The sequence below is a fragment of the Branchiostoma floridae genome, chromosome 6 (genome assembly GCF_000003815.2).
Source record: "Branchiostoma floridae strain S238N-H82 chromosome 6, Bfl_VNyyK, whole genome shotgun sequence".
Taxonomy (NCBI): domain Eukaryota; kingdom Metazoa; phylum Chordata; class Leptocardii; order Amphioxiformes; family Branchiostomatidae; genus Branchiostoma; species Branchiostoma floridae.
In genome coordinates, this window is record NC_049984.1 from 19,066,542 (window position 1) to 19,087,805 (window position 21,264).

The following is a 21,264-nucleotide window of genomic DNA, read 5'->3' on the forward strand; positions in this document are numbered from 1 at the left end:
GTTCTCATTGTCTGATGAGTGTCTAGTAGTTAGAATATATAGTTAATCAAAGAAATAAACACAAAGAGAAGTAGTCATTCATTCATTGTTGAAGAGAGTAGAGATAAGTTCTTCCACAAGATTTTGTCCTTGACAGCGTTCCCCAAAGCAGTCCCATGTCTCTTTCAATGTTGTGAAAGCAAGGAGGTGTATTTTAACCTCCTTGGTTAAAGTCATGTCAATAATCTAAACACAAGTGTTGACCTTGATAGACAAGGCTTGCAACTGTGGCTTCAGTCCTTCTAAAATGACAACGATTTTAAGTCTCCGTCTAGATCTGGAGCTTGCAGCTAGAGGCAACTGACATAGAAAATGTTTCTGGTGTGATTGCAACACTTGACCAGATTTGGTCCCATCCATGTGACAGTGTCGGGCCTGAAAGTATGCGAGAAATAAGAAAAGACTTTCATTTAATACTTTTCCTTTAGAATAAAGTTGCTTTCCTACATACCGGTAATAACTAAATGGCAAACCTCTCGGCACAGTATGTACATGTTCTTGTACATGGCTTGTTCTTACACATTGTTTGTTGTCAAATATCTTAGATAACTTAACCATAACAGAATTACCACGAGGTTTCGTAGTTAAATCAATAAATCAATCAATAACCTTGAACTGACCTGGACAGCCCTGTGTCTACACTATACTTGTTCCCAGAACGGAGTAACGGGGACAACACCGTCTTAAGCGTGCTACGACAATCCTTGCATGTCCTACTGATCTGACATCTTTCATGCGAATCCCTCGCTCTCACTCACGTAAGAAACTCCCGCTGTGTGTATCTTCCGATCTGGGTCAACCGATATACCTGGTAGGTTAATAGTGTCTTCTATGGGTGGGTATCAATACAGAAAATCCGGGTCCAGGTACGGTCCTCCAGGTCCAAAGGATCAGGTCCAGCTCCGGACCTGAACCTGGACCTATTGAAATCGTCTAGATCTGTGAAAACGTTTGAATGGGCGATACTCAAAACAATGGTCCATTTCGCTATAAAGTATTCTGTTTGGTGGATCTGTTTTTGACGATGTTTGACTGTAGAAGCCTGCATGGGAGAAATGACTTTCCTCTACTTCGCTCAAGTTCTTTTCTTGGATATGTAAGCTCCAACGCCAGGCGGTCTAATCTGTTCGTTTTCGAATCGTGGTGCAACATCCAGATTTTTTTCAGGTCCGGTTTTTCTGGACCGGTCCAACAAGAAAACCAAACGGTTTTGTACAGGTACCCACCCCTAGTGCCTTTCCTGTCTAACGTGAGAGAGTTATTGCCATGTAAGCCGGTTGAAACCGCCTGGAAGCAGACGGGATGCGCAGGGACGCGTACCGGCGATCATCGTAACGACCCGCCCCATAGCTAGGCCGACTCAGGGCAAGGGATCCGGAGGTAGATGTCTTCACTTCTATCTTGTTCAGAAGATTCCTTGCCCTTTCCAGAGCAAGAGATGCTGGGGAGGCGGGCCTGCTACTGGTAGTGTATCTCGGTGACTCAGGCCTGCTGTAGGTGGTGTATCTTGGGGAAGCAGGCCTGCTATTCGCGGTGTATCTGTCGAGGGAAGAAGACCTCCTGTTGGACTCATCCTGACGAAGGCACATCACCCTTGATGGGCGGACAGTGTTGAAGCCGTTTATATGAGTGGACGATGTCTCCTTCCTAGTCGCACCGTTGTCGAGAAGACTTGAGAGCTTGGAGCGAAATTCTTTCCCTTCTCTTTTCACCTGGGCTTCTTCTCGGTAACTAAAATCAATCTTTCTTGGAGGATCCGCCTCTTTTTTCTCGGCGTTCCGCTTGTTTTCTCGCGGGTCGATCCAGCATTTGTAGTCTGCTGGGTTCCAGTCAGACGGTAGTTTCCTGCTCCGTTTGTCGTCATCTTCCTCCTCTTTTCCCTCTTCTTCCTCATCGTCGCTGACAACTTCATCAAAATCTTTCAGTAAGTCCTTCACCATCTTCACCTGGGGTTTGCGTCGACCGTGAGTGATGGTATAGATCTCTTTTGCCTGAAAATAAAGTCAAAATCAAGCTGTGGAAATACACGACACAAATCGTCAGTGTTATTTCTGATTTCTATTTCAAAGCTTCTGTAAGTTTTTGAGAGCACGAAATCATTATTCTTACTGTTAGTCACACAAAATGCTTCCTCCAGATATCAGGAATAACGTTGAAGAATGCATACACCCACAATGAATGGAAAGTGTCTTCTTATAGCTAAGAAGTTGTTTAATTTATCATACGCAAATGAAGCAGTTCATGTGCAAGATAGGGTGCTTGATCTGTTCTGAAATCGCGGAGCACACTAATCCCTGACACTGTCGCTATAGAAAAACACAGAATATCACAAAACATAAAATACTGACATCTTTGCGGCGACTTACGATCGATTTATACGTATGTCCATTGACCATGAGTCAGACTAAACTGAGTATTGACAATACACACTGCTCATGATCAATCTTAAGCAGAGACCCGTCTGTAGTGTCCAAGACGTTTCTTCCGTTTAGCTAGTCTAGCTTACTTGCCTTAAGGGCATGAAAGCGCCCTTTCTCCTGGTCTCCTAAGTGAAAGTAAGCTTTGCCCAATTTGTGATGAAGATTGCCTACGTCAGGCTCGTTAGCTTGGAGATACAGGCTGAGAAGAAAGGCCAATCAAAGAGTAGAACGACAGACAAGGAAAACGAGGAAAAGAGAACAAAGACGAAAAGTGGCACAGGAGGGTGTGAGGAGAGAGAAGGTAAAGCATGAAGGAATATGAACTGTTGGAAATGAGAATACATCTTAATGGAACCATACACTTGGCATGGGTACTCACTTAAGGCCCCGTTCCAGCCTCTGCCCCCATTCGATGGCCTGCCTCCACTCTCCCAGCCCCGCCGCAGCGTGAAACAACCCCACCAGGATCCTGATGGTGTGCACGTTATCCTCGTGAAGAACCTTGTCAATTTCCAACAGGCAGTTCTGGCGGAACTGCATCTCGTATTCCAAGCCTGGTATGGTGGTTAAGTTGGAAACTTCGAGCGGAAAGTTTTTGTTCGATCATTCATCACCGATACTAGTGTTCTAGCCTGGTATTGATCATGTTCTAGTTCGATCCTCTAAACGCTAGCGCTTCCCTGTTGGACATTCAAGGGAACTAATAAGCGGGGCGAACTGGAATGTTTTCCTCATATGTGAATGTGTCTTGGGCTCTTGACGCAAGGTAAGAAACCAGTATATATAGCATATATGTAACTGCCTATTCCTCACACTAAATAGAGAACGAGTGTTATCAATACTTCATATTCTGAGCTAGGTGTCCTTCAAGCTAACTTTTTTATGTGTAGTCATACTTTGATTCATGATCTGTTGTATCTAGATTCCAGACTTGAAGAGTAACTTCTACGTAAACTGTCTCTGCCAGGACACCAATGATGTGGACTGCATGGGTGCCTGTAGCATACTGACGTCCATAAAGTTAAAGTTAAAAAGTTAAAGTTTGCCCATAAATCTAAAATGCGTAGGGTGGCGCCCATCTCCACTTCAAAGCCCGTGGGGCACACATTTGTGCAAGTCACTACAGCAGGGGGCTGGTCCGCTGGTAGTGATGTGTATTTAACTTCAATACCCCTACCATACATGTACCATTTTTAGAGTCTTTGGTATGACTCGGCCGGGGATCGAACTCACGACCTAGCGTATGCAAGGAGAACACTTTACCCACTCGGCCATTGCACCGGTTATACTGACTTCCATAGTAATACGTTATCTGGTCTTTATATATTTTACTGGGCCCTTTAAAGTAAGAAAATATTCATCACATAATGAACCACAGAAGGATACCGTTACACCATCGTCTCTCCTTGGTGATGACGTTGTCCGCGTACTCCACAGCGGTGTCCACCTTTTCGTGAAACTCCTCGTCGAAGTCGTCGTGCTCGCACCGAGAACATTTCTCGTACACCGACTTAGATTCTGGGGGAAGGGGGAGGGTACAAAATTATGTTTAGAACGACCAGAGATATGAAACAAAATATTTAAGTATATTCAAGTGTACACACTGTGCAAAAGGGGTCAATTTAGGGCATGTACGTTTTTGTATTCTGTATTCTTTACGTTAATTTCCGATGATATTCGGTCATTGAACTCAGTGAGCCCTGAGTTAAAAATATCCCTAGAACGGGGTCAGTTATTTTCTACTGAGGATGCATTTCATAGTTTATTTAGTGTTGTGATAACCCGCGAATGTCAGAGAAAGATAAATGGGCGGGTGGCATGCGGAGTGTTAAATCCGTGACCGTTGCTCTGCTATCATTATTTTAGTCTATAACTTTTGTCACCAACATGTTGGCAAACTGCTGTCACGGTGGTCTTTCAAAACGTTATGTTCAAATTCGACCAGTAGTTGTCAAAGGCGGATTGACAATTATTGGTCAAGTATCATTTTTAAAATCAAGTTCGTAGGGCTTGCTGTTACCATCATGAAGATGAAGAGCGGCCCATAGCGATAACTGTAGCAGCATCTCTTCTCACTAAGTTAGATCTAAGTTAGAAACGTCAAGCTTAGGCAAGCTTGACTTTACTGAGTCAATAGTTGAAACAGGGGTTACGAGACTGCTCGGGAAATTCCCTATCCCATTTTAACTAATTTCAAAACAGTGTCGATATCATGAGTCAATTGGCCAAGTTGCTGGATCCACTGTTTGCACCATTTCCTGTCTTTTGGACTAACCATAAATGTCACTTAAGCAGACTTATGAAATTAGAAAATACGATAGTATACCTGAATTAGGTAGCACCGGCCCTCCGCAGTTTGGACACTTGACAGTCCTCATTCTTAAATCCTTAAGAAGATAGAACACATCAGAAGTCAGGATCAGCACATTATCAATACGAGTATCTATCTAATCTCCAAGCAGATCCTACGTTTGCATAAGATAGTACCAAAGGCTGGCAAAGGAGATATAGCCGGCCTAGGAGTGTTCAATGGCAACCTTAGGTGGGAAATACACACTCCTTCGGCTTAAGCATGATATTACCTTATCCCAGTGTAGGATCTGTATGGAGATTATATCTATCCAACTGAGGAAAATGTCCCTGCAAGAATATGACATCAACAAGCAAACTGGTTAAAGAATGTGGTCAGGAAAGATCAGATGAAGACATACCCTCTCGAGATCCAGGCAATCAAGACACTGACAGAAAAAGAAGTATTTCTCCAGGAGGTCGTCTCTCCTGCGGTCTGTTGTCACCCCCTTCTGAACATAAGCATGAAACACCTGCATAGCAAGATGAATACTTCATTATCTCAACTTTTCATCCAACAACATACAACAGGGATAACGAAAAGAATTTGGATCAAATAACTTATCATTAGACACAGCTGAGGCAAGAAAGAGGTTAGGAAGTTCATGAAAACAGATGAGTCATGTTTCAACTAAATTAACTTAGATCAAATCTAACTATCAATGACGAAAAACCGTAGTCCAAACTGTTATTGATATAAATGTCAAGTAGTCAGCTGGCTGTCCCAAAACCTAGACGAGAGACCCTCAGAAGATCGATAGCCTACCGTGGACCCAATGTCTGGAACAACCTACCACCAGATACACGTACGGCTCCAAATCTGACTTGCTTTAAGAGAGTCTTGAAGTAAAAGAAATGACCAAAATGAACGGACACGAGCTATAATCGCTAAGCTTTCACTCTACTAATGTTTTGTTCCATGTATATGTAGTGATATAGATTGATAGATTTATTAGGACTCGATGTTGCTTAAACCTGGCACTCGATGTAATCTGTATTTCTCTTATATTTTATCAGACCTTTACCTCCCTAATGACCTCAATGAAAAGCGGCCTGCAGGCCGATTTGAGCTTCTCGTGAGTAAATCAAGGTTAAAACAAACAAACAAACAGACAAACAAACAGACAAACAGACAAACAAAATGTTCTGTACTTGCCTCCTCCCCGGGTGGAACATGAGAGAATGTCCGAATCTCCATGTTAGGTCCCTGGAAAGTGGCGATGGTGTTGGACCTGCAACTGTGGTTGAGCATTGCCGCTCTGGTAGGAAATAGTACACGGTGTAAATTGATCTTTCCATGTTTTCTACACTCCGTAACTTACACGGCTGGGTTAAAAATAAACACGAAGAAAAGTAATAAAGCGTAAAAAATGATGCACAAGCTAAGATATCAGCCATTTTGTCCGCCGCAAAAATATTTGATAGATCTGCATTCTGCAACGTTAGCTGAAGACATAGCTGAGAGATATGAATATTGATGCAGAAGTTGTTACGTTCCTCATGGCAAGCATTCAAGTTCTCCTCAACTCTTGAGAACAAAGGTTCACCAACAGTGAACACCAACATGGTACTAAACATCAACTAATTACTCTATATACTCACTGTGGATAGACGCCCACTGCAATATCCTTGAGTTCAGAATTACTGATTGCAAAGCAATTGCAGGTAACCTAAAGTAAAAAAAACAACTAGTTCAGTTCATAAAAACTACAACTTTTGTAACATTAAGTAACATGATACATTCGTACCATCTGACACAGAATAAACAGGTTGTACTTCTCCAACATGGCTGTAGTACGAATATCTGAAATAGTGGATAAATTCTTTATCAGGGTCGACCTTCCATGGCTACCTGTCCAAACATTTTAACGCTTCACACAATCATTGATATGTAAGAACGCGTGTGTGCTTGTGATGGAAACATTACGGCTAAAGCGTGTGTTTGTGTTCTTGATATGCCTTACCTTACCGAAGAGTCGCTGAAAATACGCCCAGTTTGGTATAACGTCCTTGTCTACCACACGGGCAAGGTAGCCCAGCTGGGAATCCATGCCGAAGCTTCCTGCCAGGTCTTCCATATCTGTAGTGTAATAATCAATGTTCTCCATTGAAAATCTAAGGAAGCATAAACAGACACCTACGACGTGTATTACAAGCCTTAGAGCTTATCTGAGTATGCATATAATTCACATGTGTAAATGAGAAATGAACCAAAACCAAAAGCAGCCGACGGAAAAGAACAAGAACTGAGAGGCTAAAGATAAAGCTAGCCTGGGTACCATCCGATGTCTACCGGGGCTCCTTATACTCGCTACCCCCCAAAAAATTATTTAGGGTAGCGAGTATGAGGAGCCCCGGTAGAAATTGGATGGTACCTACGCTAAGATGACGCCATACAGGAAATGGACAGACTTACGTGAACATAGGTCGTTCAGAGGATCCAAAGGCCCCGTTTCCAACTTCCGCACGTGCTACAGTAACAGATGGATATGGTTTACATATGCAAAAACAATTCTGGCATACACGGCATTAACGGAAATACCGAAAAGGTTTGTCAATGAGTAATTCTTTAAGTCAAGTTTAATTGACATACCTAAACACAATGTTAAAACAGTTTGAAAGTGATGCGACTGGGCCTCTTAACTTCTTACAAAAATCAACAACTTCGGAGTTCGAAGACCTCATATCTCCATGAAATATTCTGATTACATATATGTATGTAAATGACTTCCAAGGTATCTGCTATCAAGAAAAGGAACTCTATTGCACGTCCAGGCCAAATTATGCAAATCGAGTCATTACTTGTATAATTTGACTTCATCGTGTACATTTCTGTTTAAGCTAACTGCATAATAGATATCATGGAAATCCGTTGTTCATTTATTCATTTATTCTCCTCGGAAGATTTTGGCAATTTCTTTCTTACATCGCAAGCTATCTGCCACCAAAATATGAAGACCATAGCATGTACAGGTCAAAAGACACAAAAACCAGAAATTCTGCTGAAGTACCAAAGTGACATACCAGGGGACCAAAAAATCAACCCTTTCAGTCCCTATCCACTTACCAAATATCATTACAATCCATTCAGAGGTTCTAACCACAAATATCATACACAGACAGACAGACACACACACACACACAAACACACACACACACACACACACACACAAAAAAAACAAAACAATATTTCCATTTTTCAGGTTGCACCACCGTCTTCAGTGAAGACAGACAACTTACCTAATCTCAATGGCAGTCGGCCTTCTACGACAGTCCCTTTCCCCATATGAGCAGATGAACAGTTGATGTCCACAAGGTGTCCATAACCTTATTCTACTCATTTTGTGATGTGTACATTGATGTATACTGGGTAGGGTTCCTCACACGACGCATAAAACCAATTTTTATGCCAACAAAAAGTCCTGAGATAATCATGAATGTATGTGAAAGCGTCTGTATCTGTTTCAAAAACACGTTTACAACCCTTAAACCTAAAACCTATATTTTGTACATTTTTACATATTAACAAGTCGGGACGGTATTCCCTATTAGTACCGCTCCCGGCCAAATCCAGAAAAGTAGGCACGACGACCGTCAGTTTTCGTATTTTGGGGAATGGGTAAATCTGGAAAGGCTCACAAAGGGGTTTCAATTTTGGAGGCTTACTTTCCAATAAATGCGACTATCTAGAATCTAGACTGGCAACTAGTATTAAATGAAGAAATGCTAGCTTTTATATTTGCATGGCTACCTTGACTTATGCTACTCTCTGGCCTTCATGTTGATAGGAATTAGATATGAGTCCAACACAAGATGAAGTGTCTCAGTCTGCAATATATATTGAAATTGGCATTTACAACAACAACAAGCTAATTAGATTGCGGATGAATACTCCATAGGCACTACAAAGTTAGGGTTTACAAGATGAGCTACAACAGGTTCATTCTACATCACAAGTTATGTAGCCTGTGTTTATACAATTTCTCACTGGCACGTGGTTAATCCAGCCACTAGGAGCGCGATTTTAGTCAAGCTAAAGTCGATGCATCTTTGATTATGCTACACTTTGTATCATTACTACATATTTATCACTTTGGTTACAGCCGAAAGAAATCATTAGACTGGTCAGATAGAACATCAGCGCTACGTTTTCCATCTGGTGGGCAGACGGTACTGACCCTACCGACCTAGCCAGTAATTATTGAAGTCTATATTTCAGATACAGCCGTGTTATAAAATACATAGAACAGATAGTTTTGTTCTTTGTCATGTCTTCGATTTGTTACAAACGTAATACATCCCTATAGATGAATAACTGAAGACATAACGAAATCAATAGATTCATGCTCAATAAATTAATAAATAAGTGGATAAGTAAATCATAAACATCCAACATAAACTGACAATTGTCCTATGAATATACTTCAAATCAACATACTTAATCAATCAGAAATAGATATTTCGTTCAATCGACTGCTCAATCAATGAATCCATCCATCAATCTATCCACCAAAACATGTGACATCAGGCTCAAAATCTTGTTTGATACAGTTTGTCAAGCGACCAGAAAGTGAGAGAGGCATTGCGCATGCGCATGCGTGCAGAGTTGGGCCCGTTGGAGGGTGTGATACGACTTGTGGAAGCAAACAAAACAAGTTTTAACTTTTTGGAAGCAATGGTCAAAATTTGAAACCAACAATGAGACGATATTTTTTTCTTGCCGTCAGTGCACCGAGCTAGTCATAGGCTACAGTTTCAAGGAGGTATTTTCATGATTTACTTAGCTAAGGGTCCATCATATTGCGTGACAGGTATTGTTTTGATAAGTCGGTCGGCAGACAGTCTCAGTACATTGTACACAGTTGCCGGTTCCGTTTAATAGTGTGTCTCCTGTTAATATCAGGAGCTTTTTCTAGCTTGCGGAATACGCTAGTACAGTTACCACAGCAGAGCATACCGATTGTAGTCTTCCTTTGTAATGTTGAATAACAAGAATAGGTCCTCGACGTTCTGGTCCCAGCCTCTCTCCCCTGCTCTGGCACTTCTCCTCCCCACAGCACACCTTTGCTGAAGTGTTTCCCTTAGCGCTGATTAACTGACTAGCGCTTAACTGTAGTATCCTGTTTCTGCTGGCGTTGGAGTAAACCGTGTATTACTGCTACAGGTGCTACTGTCCTGTGACTTCTGAAGTCGATTCTGTTTTTGTATCGGATGGTTTTCTGTTGTTTTTTCTTCTTCTGTTTTTTGGACGTTACATAAAAATGACACCCTCCAGCGAACACCACACCAAACCATGTGCAATGCTGCGTCTCAGAAAAATGTCCAGGGACCTGTCCTGGAACTGTTAAACTCTTCTTGATTATGCTACATTAGCATAATTGAGAATTTTTGGGCAACGAAGTTTACAGAATTGGAATCCTACAAACACAAATAGTTGTTATCAGTTTTTCGAACGGAAACTACATATTGAGTGTGTGTATAGACTGGTTTATTGATGGCAGCCAAAAGGCAGAATTACGGATCCACGGTACAAATATATTCTAAATATACAAGATAATTACCACAATCAAATTTACATGCAACCCCGAATGACAGAACGTAATAACATACGATAATCAATACTTAAAACTTATACACACAGTCTGTTATTTGATTAAGATAATATGTATTGGGCTGTTGCCTGTTGGGGTGCAGATTTCTGCGCCAGTAGTACTGGTATAAGGTCGATTTTATTTATTTTTCCACTGGAAGGACATATTAAAGAGTGGCAATGTGTGTGTGTGTGTGTATGTTTGTGTGTTTGTATGTATGCGTGCGTGTGCATGCGTGTGTGCGTGTGAGTGCGTGTATTCTAGAAAGTGCAGAGAACGTCCTTACGATTACGCGTAACGAAACATTTTCAAGAGGGCGCCATAATTTTGAAATATATTCTTTTTTTTTTCCAAAATCATTGTGTCTTTGATCTTATTCTGTTGGGTTTTTGGTCATTTTCGGGACCCTATGCCATGTTGTGACGTGTTATGAGGCTACAAATAGGGGCAAACATGGAATATGACCATGAAAAGTATTGTGGAATAGTTTATGTGTATATAAGCTAAGTGTATCTTTATTTTTAAAAATATGTTTTCTTCGTCCTTGTTCACATACTCATAGTCTATTTTACTCAAACCAACTGAAGAGAAATTTGGGTGGAGCATTATGGAATAAAATTGCTTTTCTAACACTGAGAAAACCTATCAAAGTTTCCAGGCGCAAAGCACGCGGAGAGTTTGTGTTGTAACAACGATAGGGTGGGCTACAGGAAGTTATCAGATGAAAAATACCAACTAAGTGCCCCGGGCAAGTGACGAGCTCATCTTCCTGATACCGAGGATATAATCTCATTTTGATACCAAGGACAGGACTTTCCTACTGATATTCAGACAAATTTCCATATGCCACCTGGCACTGCGAAAATTAAAAAGGAAATGAAAGCAAGCTATGTAGACAGTTCCTCATACCAGGGAGCTTTCATCAACCTTGGTATGATGAGTTCTGCAGAAGAAAAACATAAACTGAATTTAGAAGCTTACTGCCTTTTTACATTGAGGATGTAAAATAACATGTTGCTTGCACCACGGAGACGACTACATACGACTGCTTGATATTCCCCAAATTGAATGTTGCTTTTAAATGATGTTAATGCTTTTATTTCGTTGTATTTGACCGTTGTGCTTACGTAATGCATTCTAGATCAAACATTTTGTGAATATTGGTTTAGCCAACGTTATCAAAGACCGAAGTCTATGATTTTTGACAATTTATGCTACAGCCATGTAGAAAGATCAATACAACGTGTCAGTCATTATATAGCATTACGGGGAGGACATGCTATTTAAAAAGAGTAGGTAAAGGCAGTCCCATAGTTCCAAGGTCATAGAGGCAGTGGGCTGTTATCTAGGGTACTGTATTGAGAGACGGAACCCAACTATCTTCTCCCGACCCGACCGAAGTCAGGTACCCATTCTTACACCTTGGGGGAATGAGGAAGGTTGTGTAAAGTGCCTTTCCAAATTGCACAAGATCGGTAGCATTCGAACCCTGGGCCACTGGGTTCTGGAGCAAACACCCCGCAGTTACTACACACGTCCGCATGGCATGCTATTTATCTTTTCGAATTTCGGGTTGGCTTCCACAATGAGAAGGGACGCACGCCGTGGTGTGTTACGGGTTCCCCTTTTCTGGGATGTGCCATGGCCAGTCACCGGGTGTTTGGTAGTGTAACAGGAGGAAGGGACGCACGCCGTGTTGTGACGGTTACGGGTTCCCCTTTTCTGGGATATGCCATGGCCAGTAGGTGTTTGGTAGTGTAACAGGAGGAAGGGACGCACGCCGTGGTGTGTTTTGGGTTCCTTTTTCTGGAGTGTCCCATGGCCAGTATGTGCTAGGCAGTGTTACTAGCGGAAGGGACGCGCGTCGTGGTGTATTACGGGTTCCCTTCTCTGGTGTCTCCCATGGCCAGTAGGTGTTTGGTAGCGTGGCAAGGGGGAGGGGCGCGCGCCGTGGTGTGTTACGGGTTCCCTCAGCTGGTAACTCCCATGGCCAGTAGGTGTTTGGTAGTGTGGCAAGGGGGAGGGACGCACGCCGTGGTGTGTTACGGGTCCCCTTCTCTGGTATCTCCCATGGCCAGTATGTGTTAGGCAGTGTTACTAGAGGAATGGACGTACGCCGTGGTGTGTTCCGGGTCCCATTCTCTTGGGTGTGCCCAGGGCATGGAAAATGGGTCTTTATACGAGTATTATACAACATAATACAATTACGGTGTCTGACTTTCTTGAGGACCTTGTATGCAGCAGTAGTGTTTCCTTCACTAGTAGAACGGCGATTACTCTGATATAGTCTTTGGTTGTGTCCAGTCTTTGTGATTGTCGGAAGCGATGGCTCAGCAACAGCAGCGTAAAAGCGGATAGTTTCGCTCTCTGGATCGTCAGAAGGGAGTAGAGCGGGCAATGACCAAGAGGAAGCTGCATTTTGGCATCCTTGATGCGTGTATGGGAGGGCAGGCAGAGGACGCTGTGCAGCAGCTATGTGATCTGGGATCTCAGTGTACAAGAGTGGGAGGCTGCGCGTATGTGGGAGGGTGGGTAGGGGTCGCTGGGCAGCGGCTAGATGATCTGGGATCTCCCAGTATGTGTGTGGAAGATCATCTGTGGTTTGAATCGCCCGCAGACCTGACGGCATTGCCGTACACGAGACAAGACCCGGTTGTCTCCGTCCTTGGCCGTTAGCAACATTGTTCTGAAAGGCGTTGTTGCGTATCCTTGGCAGGCACACCTTCAGCAGTAAGGCAACAAAGAATATCAAGGATAGAGTCCCCACCGTTGAGACAACGACTGTGACGAGAATAGGCCTTGATTCTGTGTTTGGGTCATCCGGAACGGTCAGTAGAGTGCCGGCCTGCAGTGTAGACATTGTGGTTTGGACCGCAGTGGTAGTCGAGGATTCTTCTAAACTTCCATAACTCGTGTGCGGGACTGATGTCGGCAAGCTTACCTGGTCTGTGTCACCTCTGCGCGTGGGGCATGCTTTTTGGGGCTCCTTTGGGACTGGAGAGACGTTGAAGGTCATGAGAGATGAGTTTCGCTTGGAGATCACCATGCAGGGTATGCTCTTCCTGTAGTCGGTGCTTGCATGGGTACCGACTGCCCTTGTGTCCTTCGTGATGTCAAACAGAATGGCAACATCTGTCATGGTTGAGTTCCCAACACCCATAGATACTACCTGAACGACTGAGTCATCCTTAAAGGCGACAGTTATACCGGCATTGTGTTTCCACACTAGTCTGCACTTATCTGGATACCTTACGGCAAGTTCGTCTGGGGAAGCGTCGGTAGCGATGACAACAAACCGGGGCAAACGGACGATCTTTTGCGGAGATCTGTGCGACCCGATACACAGGTCGGGAAAGTCTCTTGATTCGTGACGAGGTATGGTCTGTACTAAATCAAACTTCCACACAAGGGACAGCTTCTTTCGTAGATCACTTACGACACAGAGATAGAAGTTTGGCACTTCGACAGTGATGACCTGTGCGTCAGGGATAGTCTTTTTATGTATGGCAAGACTCCATACCATTCTATGTGGCGTGGTATCATATACTGTCATCAACCTGTCGCCACTGACGCGCAGGTTTGACTCAAACACCTGTGATAACCCCCAATCCAGACAAGACAGAGCATTTTTCTCTAGATACAATTGATATACAAGCATATCTATGAACGCGCTTGGAGAGATGCTTGCGATGTCATTGCCTCCCAAGTATAGGTACGCTAGCCTGGATAGTCCAAGGAACCAGCCAGAGTCTACCACCTGCAGCAAGTTGTTTTCTAGGTTGAGCACCATAAGCATGGACATGTTTCTGAAGCACCCAGGGTCAATCTCCGCTATTCTGTTATTGGACAAGCCTAGAATACGGAGTTCCTCTACGCCAGTGAACCAACGCTGTTTGACATGAGTCAACCTGTTGAAATCCAGACTCAACTGGTTGAGACTTGAAAAGCCACTCAGACTTCCTTCTTCCACGTCTGTGATTTCGTCATCTAACAGAGCCAAAGACTCTAAAGGGGAGTCGGCAAAGGGCCTTAGTTTCTTTGCAGACAAAACGCCGAAAGGATGGCGTCTTATTCCTAGAGCTGTGTCAATCAGACAAGACGCTGTACGATCACGACTAGTGCCAACAGTGACCATGCTCTCCTCCTGGCCATCACACAAGATACACGTACCTGGTGGGTACTGAAAGTTCACTGCCATTGTGTCATGCAAACATTCCGACCATTCAGCTCTGTTACATAGGGGGAGGCAGGGGTCTGACGAAGCTGTGCAGGCAGTCACCAGGATCAGACAAGGAAGTGTCAACATGACAAGCTCTTTCTTGAGAGCCATTACTACAACTACGAGCTTTTTAAAAAGAACTACGACTGCTTTCCAACCCAGATATAGTCATTCGCCAGTTTCAGACGGCACGGCTTGATAATTGGGCGTTGTCTCTGACGTATACAAGTAAACATTGCTACCTCGACATGTCGCATCGATCTCCTCAGCTCAGACGCGAGTTTGACACTAACCTGTTAAGACTGGTCTGCGGGGAAGCAAAATGAGCCAGCTGTCTGTGGAAAGAAAAGGTCCTCTATGCCACACCTCCAACTGTCGTGTATCCCCTACTGGTTTGAACTGATTGTGATGTAGTGACCTATACCACTGATGGTAAGTCGTCAGTGCCCCGGGCTGGACAGAACCCTGACAGCTTCCTGATATTCAGACTAATTTCCCGGAACTAGTTCTCTCTCCTATGCATATGCACACCGGAGAGGGGCAAGACAATATTGCATCCACAGGCAATCAAATAATGTACACTTTATACTGTTTTGAAAGAAGTATGGGGGTCAAACACACACAATTTCTTCCTCACATCAAATTCTATGTGCCACTAAAAAATTAAGACCGTAGCATGTCCAGATGAAAATATACAAAAACGGAACTTATGCTGTAGTTCCAAGGTCACATATTAGGAGGCCGAAATCTACGTACACCTTTGTCTTCCAACGCCTACCAAATATCATCACAATCCGTCAAGAGGCTCTTATGCTAACTACAAAAGCCCGGAAACGCAAATACACACAGACACAGACACACATACACAGACACACAGACACACACACACACACGCGCGCGCGCACACAGGCACGAACACACACACACGAAGAAGAAGTTACGAAGGCTGCCTTCCTATATAATAAAAGAATACTCTACATTCTATCAAATCATGGTGTGATCATGATTTACACGTACCTGTCTGTAGATGATCCTCCCTATGAGCCTGAGATGGTAAGGCATTAACATGAGCTGTCGGTAACCGCGACACTCCGACTTGTGATCCAGTTCCGCGCTCTTCTGCAGAGGGTACAAGAGACATGCTACTTACTCTATTCTACATAGATGTCCTGCAGTTCCTATACTTCCGAAAATAATTTCATCAGGTTGGTAGAATATAGGATATAGGAGAATTCGTGTACACAACCAGAATTTTTTACTTGCTTACCATTACCTACTTGCTTACGTTTCGGTGTCTATCAGAGCTTCTGACGAGGGGGGGTACAAACTTGGGGGGATACAAACTTGGCCACGTTTGGGATATTGTTTCGCCGCAAAAGCGTCACCTACATCGGCTACATATAGCGACGAGAAGCAGAACTCCAGTCAGAAGCTCTGAGGAAGGTGTCTGGTAGACACCAAAAAAACGCAAGCAAGTAAGTAAATCCTAGGCCTGGTTGTGTTCAAGAATTCTCCTATATTCTAGTTCCTATACTATTTTTTTAGTAACACAGGCAGATTCATATCCCTTATGAATGTAGACAAACCCTTGATTGTAAAACCTATCTGTTCCTACATTTTCAGTATCACAAAGAAGCGAGAAGAAGTCGAACTCACTTAGAAGAATATGATTCTTGCGTTGGTTGACATTGTAAATATTTCATGTATCTGCCAACTATCATTTTGTTGCGACCTGTACTTAATAAGCCAGTGGGTATATATACACAATAATGGTCTTCATTAATTCATTCAGTTAGGTGAGGTTGAGTTGAATTAAAGGAGATTGGCAAACTCATTATCGGACATCTCGCTGTAAATGGTCTAGTTCAAATAGCGATTGTTGTCATTATGGCAAAATTTTGCAACAAATGTTTTGCAATACCTGTCCCCACCAATGCAACGAAAAACAGTTGTTTGTAATGAAATCTTGGTTCGAAAGATCATCATCATCATACGACAGTGACAGCAGTTATTATACACGTACATAAATGTATAAGTTAGTGACGCTCGTATCTATCCTACCTTGCATTGTTCGTTACAGTATCTGGCAGTGGTGCAACCCGGACAAAGCAGCAACTTCTCATCTTTCCTGAGAAGGACAGAGAGAAGAAAACATGTTAGTATCTTTGCATGTCCAAATGAAAATTTATTTTGTGAATGTATATGAAATCGATAGTCCATGAATGCCCTTCTGTTAGAATATTCCGTTTATGAATTATTCTCCAGCAATTTATAGTTGCAGCATATAGACAGTGGTTCATAACATCACGACGACACCTGCTTACAATGTAATCATGGTATCTATTGCCGAAGGAAATAACCCATAGCCATAGGAAGGGTCTCAAAGAGGTAGTTAAAGTTGCGAAACTTGCGTTCCTCAGAACGTTTGGTTACAGTATAAAGTCTTGCCTGTGACAGATTAATTGTCACCAAATACACAAATTATACGTCATAATATTCAGATACAATTCATTTTCTAGTTAGCTGTACTTGTATTGAATTGCTTTGCCAATTCATTCTAGTGACGCTGAAGAAGAGTGATGGATGTTACTCGAAACGTCCGGAAGTAAATATCCGTTTTTATCCAGTTGTAGAGATTGAATTGTATTTGAATATTGCTTACCTGGATGTTTAACCTTCATAAACGTATACGTCATAATCTTATATAAAATGTGGCATTCACAGCAGAATATAACGCAAAGTATGTACGACAAGGCTCATATACCGTGCACGTGTTGACACTGCTTTGATTCGTTTATCCTAACCATCCCCATGCATTGCCCATCCCCAGAGGGCAGAGTCGTTCGTGAGGTAGTCCGGCCAGTTCTATCTGACCAGATCACGATACTATCACGTGTAGTAGAAAACATGGAATCTTACACCACATATCCGGTTGTAGGTGGTAACTAGGTGGAATGTTAGATATCTATGGGCTGATTTACGATTGGACTATATCTATAAGAAAGAACAGGCGAGAATCACATCATATCATTGAACCTTGTCCATCGCATCTATAAATGGCATCTATCTATCCACATCTATCTATATTTATCTATATCTACATCTGTATATCTATATACCCATATATCTATATCTATATCTATCTATATCTCTTTTTTCTAAATATATATGTGTATGTATGCCATTATGGACAAGGTTAAACAACATGACGTGGCTATAGCCTGTTCTTTCGTTGTACTTCTTTAGGCGCCGTACTGTTACGTATAGTTACACTGAGTATCATAATAAAAGTATTTTTGTGCTGTAGGCACCAGTAGCGAATACTAACATTGAAACAATTTACAACACAATGCTGAAGAGCATCTGTACGTATGAACATGTGCTTCATGGAAAAAAATAAAGCCGCCCGTACATCAGTAACAGATAGGGGTTGCGCCCATCTCCATTTCTGTAACCCGTGGGCCACACATTTGCGCAAGCCACTACAGCAGGGGGCTAGTCCGCTGGTATTGATGTGTTTAACTCCCATACTCTTCCTCAATAGTGCTGAGTACTAGTGCTAAGCAGAGAAAGTAGTATGGACCATTTCTAATTTCTTTGGTATGATTCGGCCGGGGATCGAACTCACGACCTACCGAATGTTCTACCCACTCGGCGCCAATGCACCGGTTTTCTCCGTAGCCGTACTTTATCTCCATTGGTTTTCTGGTCCAAACGTGGTCCCCTGCCCGGTATGATAGGTCACAGAAACTATGGTGATCATGGCTGATAAATTTATCTCGGGATTCTGCTATGTCAAGGCCAGATGAATGTTGACACTGAAGATGAATTTATGGCGTTCGAATGTATTATAATTATAGTACAACCAGTGAGAACTCAAGTTCAAGATCATTATGAAGCACCGTAGTACTTGAATTGCTGGGTATCCTTGAATGTGACTGCACAGTAATTTACGACGTAAGGGAGTGAAACAACAAAGGAATTATATCTCCTCCTAGACGTTCAAAAACGCCTTGAATTTTCCTCCGCAGCCCCATGATCCGACTGTGACTGTGATCTACATATCATCAGTCGGTCTTATCGCTGATTGTCCAAATATGGAGACCCCCTCCTACCCCCCCCCCCCCCAACACACACACCATCTGCTAAAGTCGAGGGTGTTCAGTAGAAGCTTATATATTGGACATAACATATATGACACACGTTGGCAAGTTTGATATAGCGCCCCCAGAGAGTCTGTTGTTCTAATTCTATAAATATGTTCTTCGAAGAATCGCTTGACACCCCCCATGGTTTTTGATGTACGACCTAGCCCTGTCCAGGGTCACCTTCTCCTTATGGATCAAAGGCTCGTAAGCACCTTCCTTGAAGTTCTCTTTTGCCCAATGATACTTAGTACCCAGTTATTGCATCAACGTATCATCAGAATTGGTACAATGCGTTAAAAAATGATTAAAAAATACATCAGGTACGTTGTATGAAAAAGACAACAATGTTTGTATGTTTACGCTCGCTGATGTCCACCTACCGCTGTTAGTTTTCTTAACCCGTCAACACATTCACGTATATCTTAATACATAGACTCAATATCTATATGACCTCAGTTAAAATTCCAGTACGTTAAAACCGGCAATAAACAGAGTTTACAAGGTCCAACATTACAACTTGCTGTATAACGGGTTGGGAGCGTGTCACCAGCACGTACCTTTCCTCCGCCAGGCAGTAGTGGCAATGGTTCTCCTCTTCGCCGTTCAGCAGAGCGTAACAGTACGGGCGCTCGGTGATGATGAGCGTGCCCGGCTCGAGCCCTTTCCCGGACCGGGACGCCCGCAGACCCCTTCCCTTGCCGGGCTCCAGGAAGATCTCGACATGGTATCGGACCATGGTCGCCTCCTGTACCGGTCCGGTCCGCTCGGAGCTGCAGCCTGAAGAGGGGAGAGGGGGAGCTGTGTTGCCTGAGATGGCCCGGCCGTCACCTGATACTCCAGGCACGCACGAGCCGGGGGATATCTGTGGGCTTTATGACACTATATAAAAGCCCAATCAGTGCGAAACAATGCATGGTATTTCATTACTTCATTGTTAAGAAGGGGGTGGGAGAAACTCGCGAGACTCAGTTTATCTGTTTAATACATTCCTAATTTGTTTTTAGTCGAAACCATTGGTATTACTATGTTCTAGCTTTTAAATGATCAAACACGTACACATCACCTTTACCCTACATATTACTGTTGAATCTACAAAATCACGAAAATGAAGTTATACTAACAGAAGTCATCAATTGGTTTTATCACTTCTGGGGCCACCAACACAAGGTTTAGACTGATTAAAATTTTTACATTTCAACCCAGATTATGAAGTGCCCATATAAATCCAATAACATGCACTACTAGCAACTGTGGTGAATTAGAATCGCTGCGTGGGTCAAATACGTTTCTCCTCCCTCAATAGATAGAATGCATCCTGGAAGTTTAAACGAGGGTTGATACCAATGTTTTGATACCAAATTATACTTCCGTGAGTGCAACTTCGTACGTTTTACGTGTCGGATGTCGGGGTGGGTGGGGGATACATGAACAGGGCTGAAGATCAGACGCGTAATTTTAGTTCCGCGGAATGCCAAGCTCGCCCTTAAGCCCGATGACAGAAAGCGTCGTCAGGAATTAGCTTAATCAGGATAAATTGATACTACACTCCCACGTGGGCGCGCCGTGCACAGACCGGGTACTGGAGAATGACTGGCCAGAAGGATTACATAATGCTTGGCACAGACTGAATGGCAAATATCTATTCTTTTGGCCTTTGCCATGGTCGTGTATTTATATATCACACAAAGTGACTTTCCGAACACAATTCGCAGCGGGACAACAGTCTCTACGAAGACTCTAGATATCTTAGCCATGAACGTATTCCGATGAGGTACTTACAACGTGTTAAGACTGACAGGGATTGCTACAGCTACCATTACACCAAAAATGTCATTATTTATTATTTCTGTACAAGTTAAACTGTCAGAATGTATCCAATGCGTGGCTATTATCAGAAAGGCGCCTGTCGGATTCTCTAGTCTGTGTAACACAAACTCTGCTGTCCAGGGCTGAAACTGGTCCCTCACCGCAGGCCTTCTGAATGTTGGGCGGGCTGCTATAAGCTTAGTCAGGCTAGCGGGTCTCTGTTCACGGTGGGAAGTCAAACTCAGCACTTACCTGACAAGAGCTTGTCATGCCATGCAACCTGACAGAACAATATCCACTCATTCCATTAAAACAAAGAAAACTGCAATAAAATGCAACTGCCATAAACTAAAAGGCATATTGCACTGTTGCATTATACATACATCTCAACTTTTGATCATATGTTTATTTTCAAAGTCATGCCGGAAGGCTGTAGTCTCAAAGTAGGACTAGGAGTAAGTAATAGATCTAGAGTACATACAACTAAATTGTCTTATCAACTATAAGGAACTATATGTTCACTATTGTGGGGTTTGACTTCTTCTTTGAAGGCAGTGGTTAATGAACTGCACGAAGTTCTGCATTGAGAGTGAGTTAAAATTTTTGTGATTTCAGTAAAAACATAGAAATCATAACTCGCAAACAGGTAGGTAATAATGATGAACAGCCTGACTTTGGCAAGCTCTCGGTGC

The 21,264-nt window shown here is 42.9% G+C and overlaps 1 protein-coding gene across 1 annotated transcript; it reads right to left on the bottom strand.

The window, feature by feature from the left end:
• Nucleotides 1-70: 70 nt before the first annotated feature.
• Nucleotides 71-19,627, bottom strand: LOC118418169 (N-lysine methyltransferase SMYD2-A-like). The gene is made up of 13 exons (XM_035824005.1): nucleotides 19,324-19,627; nucleotides 16,680-16,746; nucleotides 15,636-15,737; nucleotides 7,225-7,279; nucleotides 6,773-6,888; nucleotides 6,411-6,478; nucleotides 5,965-6,067; nucleotides 5,171-5,281; nucleotides 4,786-4,846; nucleotides 3,846-3,977; nucleotides 2,839-3,013; nucleotides 2,550-2,658; nucleotides 71-2,030 (listed from the first exon to the last, which is right to left on the bottom strand). Exons 1-13 carry the CDS (start codon nucleotides 19,500-19,502, stop codon nucleotides 1,284-1,286), a joined length of 2,025 nt encoding a protein of 674 aa, XP_035679898.1. The 5' UTR covers nucleotides 19,503-19,627; the 3' UTR covers nucleotides 71-1,283.
• Between the last annotated feature and the right edge of the window lie 1,637 nt (nucleotides 19,628-21,264).